Here is a 19,972-nt window from a genome sequence, read left to right as displayed (position 1 = left end):
CTTTAACCACAGAGATGTTTGACACAGAATGCACAGAAGAAACAGTGAGTCCAAAAACACATGAAGGAAAAGAATACCTACCAGGATCTGTCACTGGTGAGACAACACAAGGCACTACTATACCTGTAACCACAGAGATCCTTGAAACAGAATGCACAGAAGAAACAGTGAGTCCAACAACACATGAAGGAAAGGAATACTTACCAGGATCTGTCAGTGCTGGGATAACAGAAAGCACTACTATACCTGTAACCACAGAGATCTTTGAAACAGAATGCACAGAAGAAACAGTGAGTCCAACAACACATGAAGTAAAAGAATACCTACCAGGATCTGTCACCGGTGAGACAACACAAGCCACTACTATACCTGTAACCACAGAGATGTCTGAAACAGAATGCACAGAAGAAACAGTGAGTCCAAAAACACATGAAGGAAAAGAATACCTACCAGGATCTGTCACTGGTGAGATAACACAAGGCACTACTATACCTGTAACCACAGAGATGTTTGACACAGAATGCACAGAAGAAACAGTGAGTCCAACAACACATGAAGTAAAAGAATACCCACCAGGATCTGTCACTGGTGAGACAACACAAGGCACTACTATACCTGTAACCACAGAGATGTTTGACACAGAATGCACAGAAGAAACAGTGAGTCCAAAAACACATGAAGGAAAAGAATACCTACCAGGATCTGTCACTGGTGAGACAACACAAGGCACTACTATACCTGTAACCACAGAGATCCTTGAAACAGAATGCACAGAAGAAACAGTGAGTCCAACAACACATGAAGGAAAGGAATACTTACCAGGATCTGTCAGTGCTGGGATAACAGAAAGCACTACTATACCTGTAACCACAGAGATCTCTGAAACAGAATGCACAGAAGAAACAGTGAGTCCAACAACACAAGAAGCAAAACAATACCTACCAGGATCTGTCACTGCTGAGATAACACAAGGCACTACTATACCTCTAACCACAGAGATGTCTGAAACAGAATGCACAGAAGAAACAGTGAGTCCAACAACACATGAAGGAAAAGAATACCTACCAGGATCTGTCACTGGTGAGACAACACAAGGCACTACTATATCTGTAACCACAGAGATGTCTGAAACAGAATGCACAGAAGAAACAGTGAGTCCAACAACACATGAAGCAAAAGAATACCTACCAGAATCTGTCACTGGTGAGACAACACAAGGCACTACTATACTTGTAACCACAGAGGTCTCTGAAACAGAATGCACAGAAGAAACAGTGAGTCCAACAACGCATGAAGTAAAAGAATACTTTCCAGGATCTGTCACTGCTGGGACAACACAAGGCACTACTATACCTGTAACCACAGAGATGTTTGAAACAGAATGCACAGAAGAAACAGTGAGTCCAACAACACATGAAGCAAAAGAATACTTACCAGGATCTGTCACTGGTGAAACAACACAAGGAGCTACAACATCTGTAACGACAGACAGCCTTGAAATAGAATGCACAGAAGAAACAATGAGTCCAACAACACATGAAGGAAAGGAATACTTACCAGGATCTGTCACTGCTGAGACAACACAAACCACCACTATACCTGTAACCACAGAGATGTCTGAAACAGAATGCACAGAAGAAACAGTGAGTCCAACAACACATGAAGCAAAAGAATACCAACCAGAATCTGTCACTGGTGAGACAACACAAGGCACTACTATTCCTGTAACCACAGAGGTCTCTGAAACAGAATGCACAGAAGAAACAGTGAGTCCAACAACACATGAAGTAAAAGAATACCTGCCAGGATCTGTCACTGGTGAGACAACACAAACCACCACTATACCTGTAACAACAGAGATCTTTGAAACAGAATGCACAGAAGAAACAGTGAGTCCAACAACACATGAAGCAAAAGAATACTTTCCAGGATCTGTCACTGCTGAGACAACACGAGGAGCTACAACATCTGTAACCACAGACAGCCTTGAAACAGAATGCACAGAAGAAACAGTGAGTCCAACAACACATGAAGTAAAAGAATACCCACCAGGATCTGTCACTGCTGAGACAATACAAGCCACCACTATACCTGTAACCACAGAGATCCTTGAAACAGAATGCACAGAAGAAACAGTGAGTCCAACAACACATGAAGGAAAGGAATACCTGCCAGGATCTGTCACTGGTGAGACAACACAAGCCACTACTACACCTGTAACCACAGAGATCCTTGACACAGAATGCACAGAAGAAACAGTGAGTCCAACAACACATGAAGTAAAAGAATACCTACCAGGATCTGTCACTGGTGGGACAACAGAAGGCACTAATAAACCTGCAACCACAGAGATGTTTGAAACAGAATGCACAGAAGAAACAGTGAGTCCGACAACACATGAAGCAAAAGAATACCAACCAGAATCTGTCACTGGTGAGACAACACAAGGCACTACTATACCTGTAACAACAGAGATCTTTGAAACAGAATGCACAGAAGAAACAGTGAGTCCAACAACACATGAAGCAAAAGAATACTTTCCAGGATCTGTCACTGCTGAGACAACACGAGGAGCTACAACATCTGTAACCACAGACAGCCTTGAAACAGAATGCACAGAAGAAACAGTGAGTCCAACAACACATGAAGTAAAAGAATACCCACCAGAATCTGTCACTGCTGAGACAATACAAGCCACCACTATACCTGTAACCACAGAGATCCTTGAAACAGAATGCACAGAAGAAACAGTGAGTCCAACAACACATGAAGGAAAGGAATACCTGCCAGGATCTGTCACTGGTGAGACAACACAAGCCACTACTACACCTGTAACCACAGAGATGTCTGAAACAGAATGCACAGAAGAAACAGTGAGTCCAACAACACATGAAGTAAAAGAATACCTGCCAGGATCTGTCACTGGTGAGACAACACAAACCACCACTATACCTGTAACCACAGAGATGTTTGAAACAGAATGCACAGAAGAAACAGTGAGTCCGACAACACATGAAGGAAAAGAATACCTACCAGGATCTGTCACTGCTGAGACAACACAAGGCAGTACTATACCTCTAACCACAGAGATGTCTGAAACAGAATGCACAGATGAAACAGTGAGTCCAAAAACACATGAAGGAAAAGGGTACCTACCAGGATCTGTCACTGCTGGGACAACACAAAGCACTACTATTCCTGTAACCACAGAGATCTCTGAAACAGAATGCACAGAAGAAACAGTGAGTCCGACAACACATGAAGTAAAAGAATACCTACCAGGATCTGTCACTGCTGAGACAACACAAGGCAGTACTATACCTGTAACCACAGACATCTCTGAAACAGAATGCACAGAAGAAACAGTGAGTCCAACAATACATGAAGGAAAGGAATACTTACCAGGATCTGTCAGTGCTGGGATAACAGAAAGCACTACTATTCCTGTAACCACAGAGATCTTTGAAACAGAATGCACAGAAGAAACAGTGAGTCCAACAACACATGAAGTAAAAGAATACCTGCCAGGATCTGTCACTGGTGAGACAACACAAACCACCACTATACCTGTAACCACAGAGATGTCTGAAACAGAATGCACAGAAGAAACAGTGAGTCCAAAAACACATGAAGGAAAAGAATACCTACCAGGATCTGTCACTGGTGAGACAACACAAGGCACTACTATACCTGTAACCACAAAGATGTTTGACACAGAATGCACAGAAGAAACAGTGAGTCCGACAACACATGAAGGAAAAGCGTACCTACCAGGATCTGTCACTGCTGGGACAACACAAAGCACTACTATACCTGTAACCACAGAGATGTTTGAAACAGAATGCATAGAAGAAACAGTGAGTCCAACAACACATGAAGGAAAAGAATACCTACCAGGATCTGTCGCTGCTGAGATAACACAAAGCACTACTATACCTGTAACCACAGAGGTCTCTGAAACAGAATGCACAGAAGAAACAGTGAGTCCAACAACACATGAAGTAAAAGAATACCTGCCAGGATCTGTCACTGGTGAGACAACACAAACCACCACTATACCTGTAACCACAGAGATGTCTGAAACAGAATGCACAGAAGAAACAGTGAGTCCAACAACACATGAAGGAAAAGCGTACCTACCAGGATCTGTCACTGCTGGGACAACACAAAGCACTACTATACCTGTAACCACAGAGAGCCTTGAAACAGAATGCATAGAAGAAACAGTGAGTCCAACAACACATGAAGGAAAAGAATACCTACCAGGATCTGTCACTGGTGAGACAACACAAGGCAGTACTATACCTGTAACCACAGAGATGTCTGAAACAGAATGCACAGAAGAAACAGTGAGTCCAACAACACATGAAGGAAAAGCGTACCTACCAGGATCTGTCACTGCTGGGACAACACAAAGCACTACTATACCTGTAACCACAGAGAGCCTTGAAACAGAATGCATAGAAGAAACAGTGAGTCCAACAACACATGAAGGAAAAGAATACCTACCAGGATCTGTCACTGGTGAGACAACACAAACCACCACTATACCTGTAACCACAGAGATGTTTGAAACAGAATGCACAGAAGAAACAGTGAGTCCGACAACACATGAAGGAAAAGAATACCTACCAGGATCTGTCACTGGTGCGACAACACAAGGCACTACTATACCTGTAACCACAGAGATGTTTGACACAGAATGCACAGAAGAAACAGTGAGTCCAACAACACATGAAGGAAAGGAATACTTACCAGGATCTGTCACTGGTGAGACAACACAAGGCACTACTTTACCTGTGACCACAGAAATCTCTGAAACAGAATGCACAGAAGAAACAGTGAGTCCAACAACACATGAAGGAAAAGGGTACCTGCCAGGATCTGTCACTGCTGGGAAAACACAAGGCACTACTATTACTGTAACCACAGAGATCTTTGAAACAGAATGCACAGAAGAAACAGTGAGTCCAACAACACATGAAGGAAAAGAATACCTACCAGGATCTGTCACTGGTGCGACAACACAAGCCACTACTATATCTGTGACCACAGAGATGTCTGAAACAGAATGCACAGAAGAAACAGTGAGTCCAACAACGCATGAAGGAAAAGTGTACCTGCCAGGATCTGTCACTGCTGGGAAAACACAAGGCACTGCTATTACTGTAACCACAGAGATCTTTGAAACAGAATGCACAGAAGAAACAGTGAGTCCAACAACACATGAAGTAAAAGAATACCTACCAGGATCTGTCACTGCTGGGACAACACAAGGCACTACTATACCTGTAACCACAGAGATGTTTGAAACAGAATGCACAGAAGAAACAGTGAGTCCAACAACACATGAAGGAAAAGAATACCTACCAGGATCTGTCACAGGTGTTACAGGCACAACTGGAAAGGCGGGTACTAACCCTTCAGTGAGGCAGCTTTCAACAGTTTTGAAATGGGATTCTAGTGACAATACAATGAAATCAGTCACGCCATCAGGTCCAGAAATTCTCCATAGTTTGAGCACACATTTAATCACACCTTCTTTCACTAAGCTTCCTATGTCAGTCCTAACACTTGAGCCTAAAGAAGTATCTACTTTAAGCTTAGAGAAAGAGATCTCAGGGCAAACAAAGAGCACCAGTGCTGTGAGTTTTTCCACCATAATTACAGAAAGTTCACAGAGAAGTACTAAAAGCACAGGAAATGTCTCTTGCTTTGGACTAATTCATCGAACTGCAGACGGATTGAAAAGATGTCTGGAGAAAATATTGGAAGTAAAATTAAAGACAGTGACAACTGGCATCTATGAAACCGGAACCAAAAGTTCACTGACACAGGCTACTGAAATTCTGGAGACAGAGTGGAGAGATGAAACATTACAGACTCAAAGCATAGAAACACCTAGCTGCTTTGGATTAATTCATCGCACTGTTGCTGGCTTGAGACGATGCATTGAGAAAATGTTGGAAATCAAATTAAAATCAGCCACAACAACTCACAAAGTAAAAGAGTACCTACCAGGATCTGTCACTGATGAGACAGCACAAAGCAATACTATACCTGTAACCACAGAGAGTTTTGAAACAGAATGCACAGAAGAAACAGGGAGTCCAACAACACATGAAGGAAAAGAACACCTACCAGGATCTGTCACAGGTGTCACAGGCACAACTGGAAAGGCAGGTACTATCCCTTCAGTGAGGCAGCTTTCAACAGTTTTGAAATGGGATGCGAGTGACAATACAAAGAAATCAGTCACGCCATCAGGTCCAGAAATTCTCCATAGTTTGAGCACACATTTAATCACACCTTCTTTCACTAAGCTTTCTATGTCAGTCCTAACACTTGAGCCCAAAGAAGTATCTACTTTAAGCTTAGAGAAAGAGATCTCAGGGCAAACAAAGAGCACCAGTGCTGTGAGTTTTTCCACCATAATTACAGAAAGTTCACAGAGAAGTACTAAAAGCACAGGAAATGTCTTTTGCTTTGGACTAATTCATCGAACTGCAGCCGGACTGAAAAGATGTCTGGAGAAAATATTGGAAGTAAAATTAAAGACAGTGACAACTGGCAACTATGAAACCGGAACCAAAAGTTCACTGACTCCAGCTACTGAAATTCTGGAGACAAAGTGGAAAGAAGAAACATTACAGACTCAAAGCATAGAAACACCCATCTGCTTTGGATTAATTCATCGCACTGTTGCTGGCTTGAGACAATGCATTGAGAAAATGCTGGAAATCAAATTAAAATCAGCCACAACAAGGTCACGTTTCTCTTCAACCAAAGGTAATATGCAAGCAAACTCCATGACCTCCAATGTATTTCTAGCATCCACAACAACTACTGAAAATACTGACAGTAAACATATTTATTCTAGCAACACTGATAACACTCTCCTCCAAAAAGACAGGGAGAATGACCATTTTTACTATTTTAATGGAAAGTTGAAGAAAGTGGACAATTACACTGGACCAAAAGTTAAAAAAAAGAAGAATTCAAAAATAATAAAATAGTGGCAGAAATGCAACAACATAGAAATACAACAATGTAGGCCATTCAAATCACTGCCATAGCAGTAAGAATCTGCTATTCAAAAGATGTAGCCAGACAGTTGGGTTAGGATTCAGAATTTCAGAAATGACCCTGTGTGTCTCTCAAGGCTATAAGTATTTTAGGCAGGACACACTTAGACAAATTACAAATATGCCTGCAAATGTACACACAAATGTACACAGCACAGTCTGCATAGGACGACACTGAAATGCCTCTGAAGGCACAGCAGATAAGTACTACAAAAATTTGGCTACTACACCGGAACTCAGGAAATAGCCTGCTGACATGCATGATGAAGTGAAACATTCAGTTTCTACACTGCATAAGTGCTGTGTTACCTACACACAGATTGTTAAACTTGTGTAGGTGATTCACATGGTTCTGAGAGTGGTGTATTACTACTCATGAGTCATGGGAGTTATCACACAACACCCTCGAAGTTGCTCAGCATAGCCAAGTGGAGCTGAACACATCACCTGTGAAAGATCTGGACAAGAGTAGGCAGGTTTCTGTAGAAGCTCCCTGCTCATGGACGTGGAGTCTCATTCTTGCAGTTGTCTGTTTACCATTGAAAAGAACTGATAAATGCTTGATAAAAATGAAAGAAAGAAGAAATTTGGGATAACCATTGCCTTGTTCACATACTAAAATAAGATCAATTAATAGAACTGAAAATAGCAGTTGAATCATTCCAGTCAGAGAATGAATTGATACTGTAGGGGTGTAACGGTAAGCAGAAGTCACGACTCGGTAAGTACCTCGGTTTAGAAGTCACAGTTCGGTACGTTTTTGGTACAGTGAAAAAAAAAAGACATGCAAACCCTGAAATTTCTTTTCATTTATTATGAGTTTACTTGTAAACTTATAAACTTGTGCAAACTTGTAAACAGTGGCAAACTCTGTTCTTTCCTTGTACCCGTGATATTCACATTTGGATGATGCCATCTCAAATGAGTAATCATGTTCGATGTACTGCCAGCAACACACCCGATTTCAGTTGAACAATGCCGGCGAGCTGTCTTCATCTTATCCACGTCTTTGCCCATTACTGGGCTACTGTAGTTCATCGGAAAACCGAAATGTTTCCAAACAGGATACCTTCAGTTGCTAAGTTACGGCTCCATTATGGTATAGGAGAGGAAACTGGGTTTTAAATTTTAGTTTGGCACACAGAAATGTCGGAGAGGGCACACTGTATCTTGTCAAGTATCACTTTATTCGCTAACGTTTCGGTCGATTGACCATCAGAACAAAGAAAAGTTATGCACGTAATGTGAGTGGTTGAAGCTAGCCTTCACTCGAATCACAAAGCGCACCGAACCGAGCGTCCTGTAGTCTAATGAAGGGTAATGTAAATACGTATACCGTTACACCCCTAATATTTACAGCTAGCCCTAACTTTAAATAGAATGATAATTTCGTGATTAACATGTGTTATAGTGTTAATTCTGAAATGAAAAAAAAAGAGTTTTGTTAGTAAAGTACAGGCTGCCGGGGGCGGAGGGGCGAGGGCGGGGATGCGTGTTGCGGTTCCGTCTTCCGGAGACCGTGGACGTTTGTATCACAGTTTCGGTCTCGGATTCTGAACCGTTACACCGTTACTTAACATGTAATGTGATATAGATATTGATCCAGTATGTTAATGGTGAAATGTAGCATATGTTAATGGTGAAATGCAGCATGGTCACAACAAATACATGTACATGTCCGTTTTTAAGGGGATATTTCACCCGAGAATTTCCATTCTTTCTTATGTGGTTTGTAGTTAATTGCTGGATGATGCCCTTCTAGTGAGATGCTTTTCTCACAGTCATCACACACACACACAGTGCATTTGTTGTGGAATTTGTTTTATGATTGCTTTTCTGTACGGAATAAAAAGCAAAAATCAAAACCACTAAGAGACTCTTTGATCATTTGATATCACTGTTAATGTCTTATTTATTTTGTCATTAAATTAGTTAATTCGAATATTAAGGTTTTTTTGTCATGAAAGAAAAAAAATCTTTGAAATAAAACCTGTAACGTATTGATCCACAACGATACAACTTGTTCATACTCAGTTCATAGGTCATATGACATCACTACGTTAACTAACATCAAGATATGAAAACGTGAAGCCCCGGAAGACGTTTTTCAAGACAAAAAGGGAAAAATCTGTTTGTAGTTATCTAGCGGCCAGAATCCACAGTTGTACTGTGCAATTTCAGACAGGGAGAGAGCTGCAGTTTCATCGAAGAGGGGAGATTACATTCTAAATGTGTATCCAAAAGACTGATTCTGAAACTTAACATCTGCTGTATGTAAGCAGATCTTAGTTTGTTTTGGACAATTATCAATACTTAACAACATTTTATATTGTGATCTTGGAAACCTGACAGCTTTAAGTATGTATTGTTAGCATTAGCCTATGTCTTCTGATGCAATTTATACCCTATGTGCCTTCAACTCTTGTTCTTTGTGCATATTTGTTGAGCAAAGTCAGTAGGTGAGTGAATAAATAGATAATGTGTCTTAGTAGCATGTTATGCCTTAATTGCATGTCAAGGCACCTGCAGACCCTCCTACAGGTCTGGGTTTACCCGGTGTTCTTACCCCACCCCCCGGCACCGCTCACTTTGCGCTTGTTCCAGCGCGGCTGCATGCAGAGTTGTGTTGGGAGAAAGCAAGACTTGGCCGCAGTTAGTAAATTATATCTAAAAGTAAATACTATTTGGTGTTGGTTTCTGTCTATCCTGCAGAATCGTCAAGCGTAGGAACTGGCATATGTGTAAGGTGAACACAACGGCTTAGGCTTTAGTAATTGTGCCGTGGCATTGCGCTAAGCTACAAGTGCGCCAAACAGAGCACGCTAAATCCCACCAATAAGAAAAACCCGTGCAGAACACGTATTATAATAAACCTCTGCTCACTTTCGCTAATAGATTCACTTCCGCACCAGTAACACAATGTTTTGATTCTGAAATGAATGGAACATGGATCGAATGCGTCAGCCCGTGCCCCCTCCCAACTGAAATGAGAACACACATAAAATTATCACCACTCTTTCTGTAACGTGTATGGCACGGTGGTGGACCCCGCTGAACATGGTGCGTTACTCTGGGTGTATTAAAGGGACTTCTCTAGGTCGAGGAGAAACTTTTCAAGGCGGACTGATTTCAGGACGGAATACAAGACAAACGAAAAAATTGGACTAAACAGATCTAGTGAAGGAAAGTAAGTGCTTTACTTTGACTATACGTTTATAGCTTATGGCCCAAATCATTATTTTAAAAGATGTTGATGAAGTCCTGCCGGTTATTTTTACGGAAAAAATCGCATTTCGCGTCATGTAGTTGTTACTCTTGCAGAGTTTACTATCATTATTTTTCAGGTAAAACTTTTCCTTCAAGTCTGTAATGGATGAGAAGTGGAAATGTATCCTGGTTACTGATAACAAATGTAATCGTGTCTTTTTTTTTTGTAACCGTAACATGATATCAATCCAAGAGTTAATTATTTCGAGATATTTCACTGAGGACTGACAATATCCCTTGAATAATAGCCTACATGTCTGTTGCATTATTTTATTTTTGTTTTATTACTTCAAAACGTAGTAAATCTGATACACGAGGGTCCTGACTTCCTGGCCATTTTCAAGCAAAATACGACTGGAAATCAAAGCTCTTGAGGTCATGTGTAGAACGAATGGCACAGTTTTTATACATATGTAAAGTAGTCACAAACGATAGTGACATGTATTCACTACCGCTCTTGAATTGAGCGCTTGTTTCGCAGTAAAGTATCGCTTCTTCCTTCCACTGGAGGGAGTGGTCAAACGACAGATTTCTCTGTACACTAAAATCCGCGAGTTACAGATAAATTCTTACCTTCCAGCAAGATCATATCGATATGGAATGGGGGTAAACATAGATATGGATAATATTTTATATTTTTCCTTGTCTTCCAGAAATACTCCATAAATCTCTCGATGTTTTGTAGGCTACAGTCTTTAGGTGAGTATGCTACTGTAAATGGTAATCGGTTGCAAATGCATATTAAAACACACCATCAGTAGTCAATATGATATAATTTTAGCTCTGAATATGAATGAATATTTATGTGTATAAATTGAGACCTGACGTGTGGCCTGCGTATATCCCTAACAGAATACAGATAAAAACTTTTTAATGACCTGTGTTTTGTGAAAATACGCAAACTTGTTATTTTTCAGATGCTCAGTCATGAGTTCTTTGCCATGAGGATTTCACAATATTTTTAAATTAAGAGATATTTTTTTCTTTCTTTTTTTTTTCTGTGGGGAAAAAAACAATAATAATCACAGAACACACAGTACCCCAAGTGACTACAACCTGTTTCAGAGTGTCAGTGATTTTTGTCCCAGAGGATGTAATGAACTAAATACAAAACAACAGGCTGAAAAGTTTGTGTCCTGTCATCCTCATCAATTTTACTCTACAAGACTGCTCATCTGATTCTTATTCCCCAATCCAAATTGAATTATGATAGCAGTTACAAGAAAATAATACTACATAATTATCCAAAGAAGAGAAAATCCTGAGTGTTCAACTACAAGGACCCTATGAAAATGAACCTGACCTCGCAGCTCCTGGATCTTATGCTGGAGGCCTCTAACCTGTCTCGCTGGCAGTTCATCCAAGAATACTCTATCCCACCATTGGTATCAGTGCCCAGGCTTCCTGGAGCACTGCAGCCAGTCTTTGGACTGCTTTATGTGCTCATATTTGGACTTGCAGTGGTTGGAAACAGTGCTGTCCTGGTTCTCCTCTGCCGCTGGAAGGCCTTACAGTCTCCTAGCACCTTCTTCATCTGTTCCCTGGCTCTAAGTGATCTCCTTATTGCCATTGTATGTGTGCCTGCCACACTGCTCCAGCACTTCTTCACCAACTGGCTTGCAGGTAAACAAAGCTGCCAACATGATCTTTGCACAGCTTGACAGATAAACACACTCGCAAATATTCACATACAAAGCAAACTGCATACACAGCAACAACACCAAAAAACTCACCTCTATGGCATTTAAACAGATTTTACATGTGACTGACAGGAAATACAGTTCTATGTACACTCTGCTGTGCCATGTTTTTCTATTGGAGAATAAAGGATGGAAAAGACAAAATAGGTTTTCACTTATAATATGCAGGTAGAGCTTGTATTGTTGGTGGAATTTATATTCATGCTTAATATTCTCCTTTTTGCTAGTTTTGAATCACGTGTCTTTCCCTTCCTCATTGTTCTGTTTATTTTAATCCTTCATACTTCATGTCTCATCTACTTCAAGGTAATTGCTTCCACAACTTTGTTTACAAAGCATAAACAAAAACAAAAAGTGTCATTGCTCTTAACTATTAAATTACTGTTCCTCCTAGTGCCTGACAAAAACAAACACAAATAAGTCCACTGAATTTCAGGTCTACCAGGTCAAAATAATATTGTAAGAGGAAGCTCTGTGGTGTAAAACAGTTGTCTCATTGGAATGTCACTGGCTTACCTTTACATTGGGAGTCTTTAGAACAGATTTGTTTGTGAGTGGATGAATAAGTTTATGCTTTGCTAATGTCCTGTACTCAGTGTGTTGAATCTGTGCTTTAAATAACAAGATGTATATATGATTAAACAAATAGTGTAAAGATAGGTGACTTGTAAAGGCAGGTTATCTGTTGCACGGAGTCTGTTTTTCATGTTGTTCCACATTTAATGTGAAAGGTACTGTCCAACTTTTCCGGAACTTCAAGTCTGGCTCACATTCAGACGTGACCCTGTTCTGGAAAATTGCCAAAACATTTCTGGATCAAGCTGCATGTGTGAAAGGGGATTAGATCTATTGGGTAAATATATCCTTAAACCTTTTAGACTATAATGATAAAATTAAAAAAAAAAAAGAGTGATCTACAGTACCTAGCGGAGGGGTCTGTGATGTGCCCTTTTTGTATTTTGTGCCTCTTTAAATATTTCACCTCTGTCAAAACGTTGAGGATGGGGTTACGGATAGAGAGCAAAAGTGAGAGACAAATGACAAATCTACAGATGTAACCTGACATTTGTGATGGTGACATTTCAATAATTTGTCATCTCACATTTAAAAGTGGTGAAAAATCATTTTGTGCAGCGTTTAAAGGGATGCTGCTCTTTGTGACTGGTGTAAAATAACTTGGATGACTCATTCAATAGTAAAATTGACTGATTCATTTGATATTCCCACAAATATGTTGTCCTGCCACTTTACATTACGCCATATACCTAATAACTACAAAAATATGTCTTTAAGCTCTTGTTTTTTCATGAAAGCAATTCAAACATTACAGAAGAGATATAAAGATGAACTATTCTTGTGACTGGAAATAATCACTTAAAAGGCTTTTTTTTTGGTGATATCTTAAAAATGGGGTTTTGTGAGCACAGTGCACACATACATAAAGAGGAAGACTTTAGAACAGTCATGTGATTTGCATCTTTCGTGTAGTATCTTTCCAAAACGTGAATTTATCTACATCATAAACTGTATCATCATAATCAATGTAATCATGAAAAGATATCTGGCATTTCAATTTGTCCTTTCACAGCTTCTGTCGAATGCGTGATTCCTTCAATCTTTTCGATAATGACCAGGGCAAAGCAAAACCCTCAGATACCCCTTTTCACATGTCTGATGGACCTCTGTCCTTATGAGGTTTGAATGTAAGCTGACATTAACATGCACTGTGCATTCTAATGGATTAGTCAGATGGAATGAAGGAATTAGAGAACAGCAGGAAGCACTCTAATGGAAGTGGAGAAGGATGAAGGTCTTTTTTGGTAGTGATTCCATGACAACACACACCTCACTCCCGGGTGAGAGACATCTGAGATATAAAAAAGGACATGTAGCTGCCCTACGAATATATTTTTTCATCCTACCATTCCTTATTTTGCCTTCCCAGTATCTTTCTTTCTGTTGTTCTTTCTCTCTCTCTCTCTCTCTTTCTCTCTCTGTCTCCACACACACACACACACACACACGCACGCGTGCACACACACAGAAACATACACGCTTACTATTTCTCTTTCCCATTTGAAGGGGATTTTCTGTGCAAACTAGTTCCATTTCTCCAAGTGACTGCCATAGCAACCAGCATCCTAACAATGACCTGTATTGCTGTGGAGCGTTTCCAGGGCATCCTTTATCCTTTACATTTCCGCAGTGAGAACTTCCTCTGCCCTGCTTTCAAGATGCTTGGTGAGTATATGAGCAAGAGGTAAAAGAGCAAGGTTGTGGAACAGGCAATGTCATGAGTGCTTTTTTCCCCTTGGAGGTCACTGATGCATTTGAGAGGAGAAGAGCATAATTTTATGTAATGTTTCTGAGGTTCCATTTATCTCCTCTTCCTGATATAGCACACTATATGCACTATATGCCAGTTCCACTTCAGCAGGCATATGTTCAGGTTAACTAGCACCAACAGCAACAGCAACAACAACAACAACAACAACACCAACAACAACAAAAACAACACATCCCCATCAAATAACTACAATAACAAAAATAATCACAAAATTGTCATGTCTTGAAACAAAGGACATTTCATTTGTTCTCAGATAGGAAAGATATACAACTGGATGCTTTTGTGGTTTGTAATCTTCTAGTTTAACCCAGCACCAAAAGTGGATGATCAACTAATTGCTTTCCTGGAATGTATTGTTCCTGAAATAAATCCTGAAAATTCTTTTGAAAATGTTTGTTTTTTAAGAAATGTGGAGAAGGGAATATGGCAATTTTCAGGAACCACTCCAGTTGCTCATTTTCAAAGATGAGACTCATGCTTTGCCCTCATTAAGGCAATCATTTAATTTAATGATTGTGAAAACAGAATGCATGCTTTGTGTTCATAAGTCTCTAAGAATTGATGAATAGCACTGCCTTTGTTTATTCTCCATTGAGAGGTACTGTAGGTTTTGTATAGTTGCACCACTATACTTAAGGCAAAATAATGACAGTACAGGGAAAATTTGACTTTTATCCAAATTCCTATGTATTATGCATTTAACAGTGGTCATTAACTTAATTCTGCAATGCTTCACTGTGAATTCTAAATGCACTATTATCTAACCAAGCTAAAGAAGCACTAATGGGTTTGTTACACTTCTGTAGAAAGATTTACTGGCGATACCACGCTACAATGAGACAAAAAATTAAATGGAACAACAGCGTGCTGCTAAAGCAACACTTGCAGAGGAGGATATTAAATTATCGTACAAATTAATGAAAATAATGCATTGACTGTTGATATGAAATCATTAAGTATTATGTGCGAATGTAATTTTTCTGTGAATGAATGCAGCACTATAACTGAAATCCCACCCTGTCATATAGAGCTCACTTATATTCGGACTGAGCTGAGAGCAGCTATTAGAGTCTAGCTTAAAGATAATCCACACATTTGCATAAAAAAACAGTCAAATGTTTGGTTTTCTTCAGGTTGTATGCTGTTATTGACCGAGAAAAGCTTTGTTAAGCATATTCTAATCACACAGGCCAAGGCATTGACACACACTTCATTTTCCTTGCAGTGGCTGTGTGGTTGGCTGCTCTTGCAATAGCAGCCCCAATGTGGTTTGTCCAGAAAGTGGAGGTAAATGTAGTAGCTGCTATTTTTATGATAACTGTCATTATATTATTTGTGCAAAGGTTTGCCTCTTATCATCCTTGTTAGTATAATTGCGTTGTTCTTGCAACTTTAACATAATTTGGTCGTTTTAATACTTTGTGTTTTGACCCACTGCTATCACGTTGCCCAATTTCCTGTGGAAAAAAGAAAAAAAAAACCCCAGCAAACTAACTAACTAAAACATTCCAAGATTGCATGGATAAATGAGTCAGCAGTCATTAACCTTCTCTCTTTTTGAAGTAGGTAGGAATACAGACACACATAAACTAGGCCAAGATTAAGTAATCATGCTATCATGCCCAATAAATCTCATCTCATCTCAGTAGCAAAACTGTTTCTATGCCTTATGTTTTGTGTCGTGTTGTTGAGCATTGAATTCAGATCGTTTTAAGTAAGTTAGGATAATTTTGTAAAACAAAAGGGTAGTGAGATGGTAAGAGAGGTCAGGACAAATGAGCAAAAGGTTGAAGGACTGTCAATAAAAAAAAACAACAACAACAACAACAACAAAAAAAAGTAGTGTCTGAATGCTTGAACAGTAGTGTCTGAATGCTTGTAAACATGTGACTGCCCGTATGCCATTCTGACTGCTATGAAATGATTATTTATGCAATTATAAATGTCAGTTTTAATGCATTGTTTTAGAACAATATGAAAAGAAGAATAATAGTAACACCTTCAGACAAAATCTTCATAAATGACTTCAAGAGTATAGCATTGACTTGGAACTTCGGCCATTAGCAATGAATTAAATGAACGACAACTATCATTAACACTAGATTGGAGCCGGATTTTGGATTGTATAAAACCCAATGGAGAAGTATTGCTGTACATCACAAGAGGACAGAGATTACAGACAGCAATGGCGTCACCATAATCCTCCTCCCATCACAATGGGAAAAGGTTAATGTAAAACATGAATCTATAAATGTCCCCCAAGTAATGCTCAAGAACTCTTAGATGTCACATCATTTTGTCTCCTCTTTTTTTCTGCAATCAGTGACCTGAATGCGCAAGACGAGAGAATGAAAGCAGAAAATAAGAAATAGCCTGTGAAAGAAATGGAGAACTCTTCCTAGCTCACTCAAAGTCATCATATCTTGCACTCTCAGTTGTTCTCTTGCTGAAAGAATATTGAATAAAGAAAGGTGTGGAGGTTAACTGCTTTCACCGGAGGTTTATTGTTAATCATTATCTTTGATTCCTTAGGTAAAGTATGATTTTCTGTTCGACATACACCACACCTGTTGCTTGGAGGTTTGGGCAAGTCAGCGACAGAGGCAGGCCTACACAACCTGCCTGTCAGTGCTGGTTTTTCTGGTTCCTTTGCTTACTATGGGGGTTCTGTATGGAAAGATCATAAGAGAACTGTGGGGGAAGCATAGAATTCATGACGTCATGTTCCAAACTCTGCCAGGATCTGAAATCAATAAGATCACAAGGTGAGTTCTTAAAGTACTGGGGTGAGTATAAAGTTAAGCAAAATCTTTGGAAGAATGCCTAGATTTGAACGACGAATGACAAAAAAGAGTCAGTGGAAATGAAAGAAGCCATAAAAGGATGAAAACATAACAACAGAGGCTAAACTGCAGGCTGTATTATTTAATCTGCATTCATAATTTGTCTTTTTTTTTTCATTGAAAAATTAAATATTGCTTCTAACAATGTATTTCAACAAGTTATTATTGTAGCTGATGAGTCTCACTGAATAGCATGGTCAATTAGTACTGTGGCTGGCTTCTCTTTTGTTAGCCGGCTTGTGCCATGTTGCTTTGCTGCTCTTAGACTGACACAGCTGTGATGTGTCACTGCACAAAGCTGTTCCGTGACTAACATAGCCTTCGGGTCTGGACGTTTCTTCAGGAGGAAGCGGCATGCTGTTAGGATGATGGCCACCGTGGTGCTGCTCTTTGCCGCCTGCTGGGCCCCTTTCCACCTGGTCTCCCTCCTGCTAGACTACGGTAGGAAGGAAAAAAAAAAAAAAAAAAAAAGATCATCTCGCACACCTCTGCTCTTTTGTCCCATCTTCTCCTTTTCACCTTGTCTCCAACTTGCTTTGTTTATATTAAAACTCCATCAGTGTCTCCTTTCTTCACCTAGCATAGCAGAATGTTCATAAAAGTTGACTTGCAAACTTTTTGAAAAGCATCAAGAACATTTTAATGTATCCATAATGTTGATAATGAAACGGCGGAATTACACGGAGCTGAATTTAACATTTTTCAGTGTAAACATTGAACACCTCATTATTTCGCCCGGTCTCTTTCCTTCTAATGTTGTCCTCATGTGCCTTTCCACTCCCTCTCTGCATTGATTCATAATCATTATGTAGTGTGTGTCAACACAAAGATACCCAAACACTTCACAGCTCCCCTTATGGAGCCATTACTCCTCCTAAAGCATTGCACTAACGACACAATGCAGTCATCAGTCCAGTCCGTGGGCCTTTGCATTATAATCACATTCGCTAATAATGACATGAATACACACTCTGTTGTAGTAATGAAGGGTTTTCAAAGAAAAAGAGGTTGTATGTTAATTTGTGTTTAGTGTTGACAATGCCTGAGGAAACCTTTGAATCAGCTATTTGTTGTTGTCAACACTGTGTTTTTCAGTTTACTGAACTCAGAAATACAGGATTTCATAGTTTTCAGATCTAAAATCAAAACACTGCCTTCTCAGTTTCTCCGTCAAACTCCAGTCATGTAACATCTTAACCAGATTTTTGTCCACTATGGACCAAATGGGCATTTGATAGCTCCTTCTATACACAGCTGTAATGGAGACTGAGATGAATCATGAGGACCCAGTTGCTTCTACCCAATGAGATAACTGAAAGTACAAGATGTCCTTTTTTTCAAAACCTCACTAATACAGGCAGCACATTTCAACTTACTCAAGGGATTTCACCCTTTACCAGTAAAAAATGTTATATTTTATGAATTCATGCTGTACTTTTGGAAAAGACACTCATGTAAGCAGTAGGCGATTTGTAGGGGAATGAGGAGGGATGCCATCCCCCTTGTTTGCAAAATGACCGAAATGCATCCCGCTTGTTAACCTGCTATCTCCCCTATACACTCTAGAGAGTAGTGTCAGTGACCATTGGGCCATTCCCCTATTGCACATAAGGGTAGGCTTCTGTCTAAATATTGAGCCCCCCCCCACCCCCATTTTGTCAGTCTTAGCGAATACTGTATAGTGATGTATGTATTTGTTTGGAGTTCAAAGCATCTTTATTTCATTTTTATAAATAGATGTACAAGACCTGATTAGATTGGGTTTGTTCTTCGTGGATATTAAATGAAAACAGAAATAGCAAATAAATGGGACAGGAATGTTTCAAGATGTTGTGCTCGTATGATACTTTTGGAACTGTTTCTCATTTTTCTCAAATGCTCTGTGACAGGTCAGCTGGACATGGATCTGGATTCTGAGTTTTTGCTGGTTAGTGTGGTTCAGATTCTGGGTTTCAGTAATTCTATTTGTAACCCACTGGTATATGCTGCTCTAAATGCTAACTTTAAGAGGGATCTACTGGTGCTGCTGACTCGATGCAGAGGACCAGGGGGCCGGTGCTTCTGTTGCCAGTGCCCCGGAGGGTTCAGGAGAAGCCGGGCACGTGTTGGGGTCTCTGCTGTTGAATCCACTGAACCCCGGAGGGGTATAATAAAGACATCTAAACAGGCAGGACTCAACAGGCCGGTGAGCAAAGTAGCATGGGAGCTCAAACCCAATGTTGACAATGTATTGGAGAGACCCACCGTGAATTCCTTCCCCACCATGAATCTGCTCAATGCTATGTGGTTCAAAAAGACCTCCAGCACTGTGGTCCTGAGTGTCACAGACCCTCCACACATGGACAGCTCCTCTGGCTCTGAACAGCTTCTCACTGGTAGGCCCACAGACTGAAGCTAGTGAGTTTTGAACTAAACTAAATTAAATCCCTGATTTAAGTTATCATAATTTACTTATTATTATAATTAAAAGGGCATAGATGAAATAGTGCACTATTACAACACCTCTTTAAGCTGCTCAGTTTACTAAAATCGTTTTCACATTTTAATTACATTTTAATTTGTTTAATAAGCTTTGTGGTACTGGGCAAAGCTACAGGTCAAAAAAAGAGAAATGTGAGATGGTCAGTCTGTGAAGTCATGTACAATTAAAGGACCAGCAGCACCATCTGGCCTGATGACTCAAACAGTCGGAAAAAAAAAAAAACTCTATACATGTACAAAGGGCATTAG

The 19,972-nt window shown here is 39.9% G+C and overlaps 1 protein-coding gene across 1 annotated transcript; it reads left to right on the top strand.

Moving 5' to 3' along the window:
- The first annotated feature begins 11,644 nt into the window (after positions 1–11,644).
- Positions 11,645–19,634, top strand: LOC115807117 (pyroglutamylated RF-amide peptide receptor). Its single transcript, XM_030767980.1, has 6 exons — positions 11,645–11,975; positions 14,135–14,293; positions 15,625–15,686; positions 16,932–17,164; positions 17,586–17,683; positions 19,132–19,634. The coding sequence occupies exons 1-6, from the start codon at positions 11,645–11,647 to the stop codon at positions 19,632–19,634; spliced, it is 1,386 nt and encodes a 461-aa protein (XP_030623840.1).
- Positions 19,635–19,972: the final 338 nt, after the last annotated feature.

Source organism: Chanos chanos, chromosome 3, assembly GCF_902362185.1.
Source record: "Chanos chanos chromosome 3, fChaCha1.1, whole genome shotgun sequence".
NCBI lineage: Eukaryota > Metazoa > Chordata > Actinopteri > Gonorynchiformes > Chanidae > Chanos > Chanos chanos.
The sequence above is the reverse complement of the archived record's forward strand: the minus strand, read 5'-3'. Positions and strand labels throughout refer to the sequence as shown.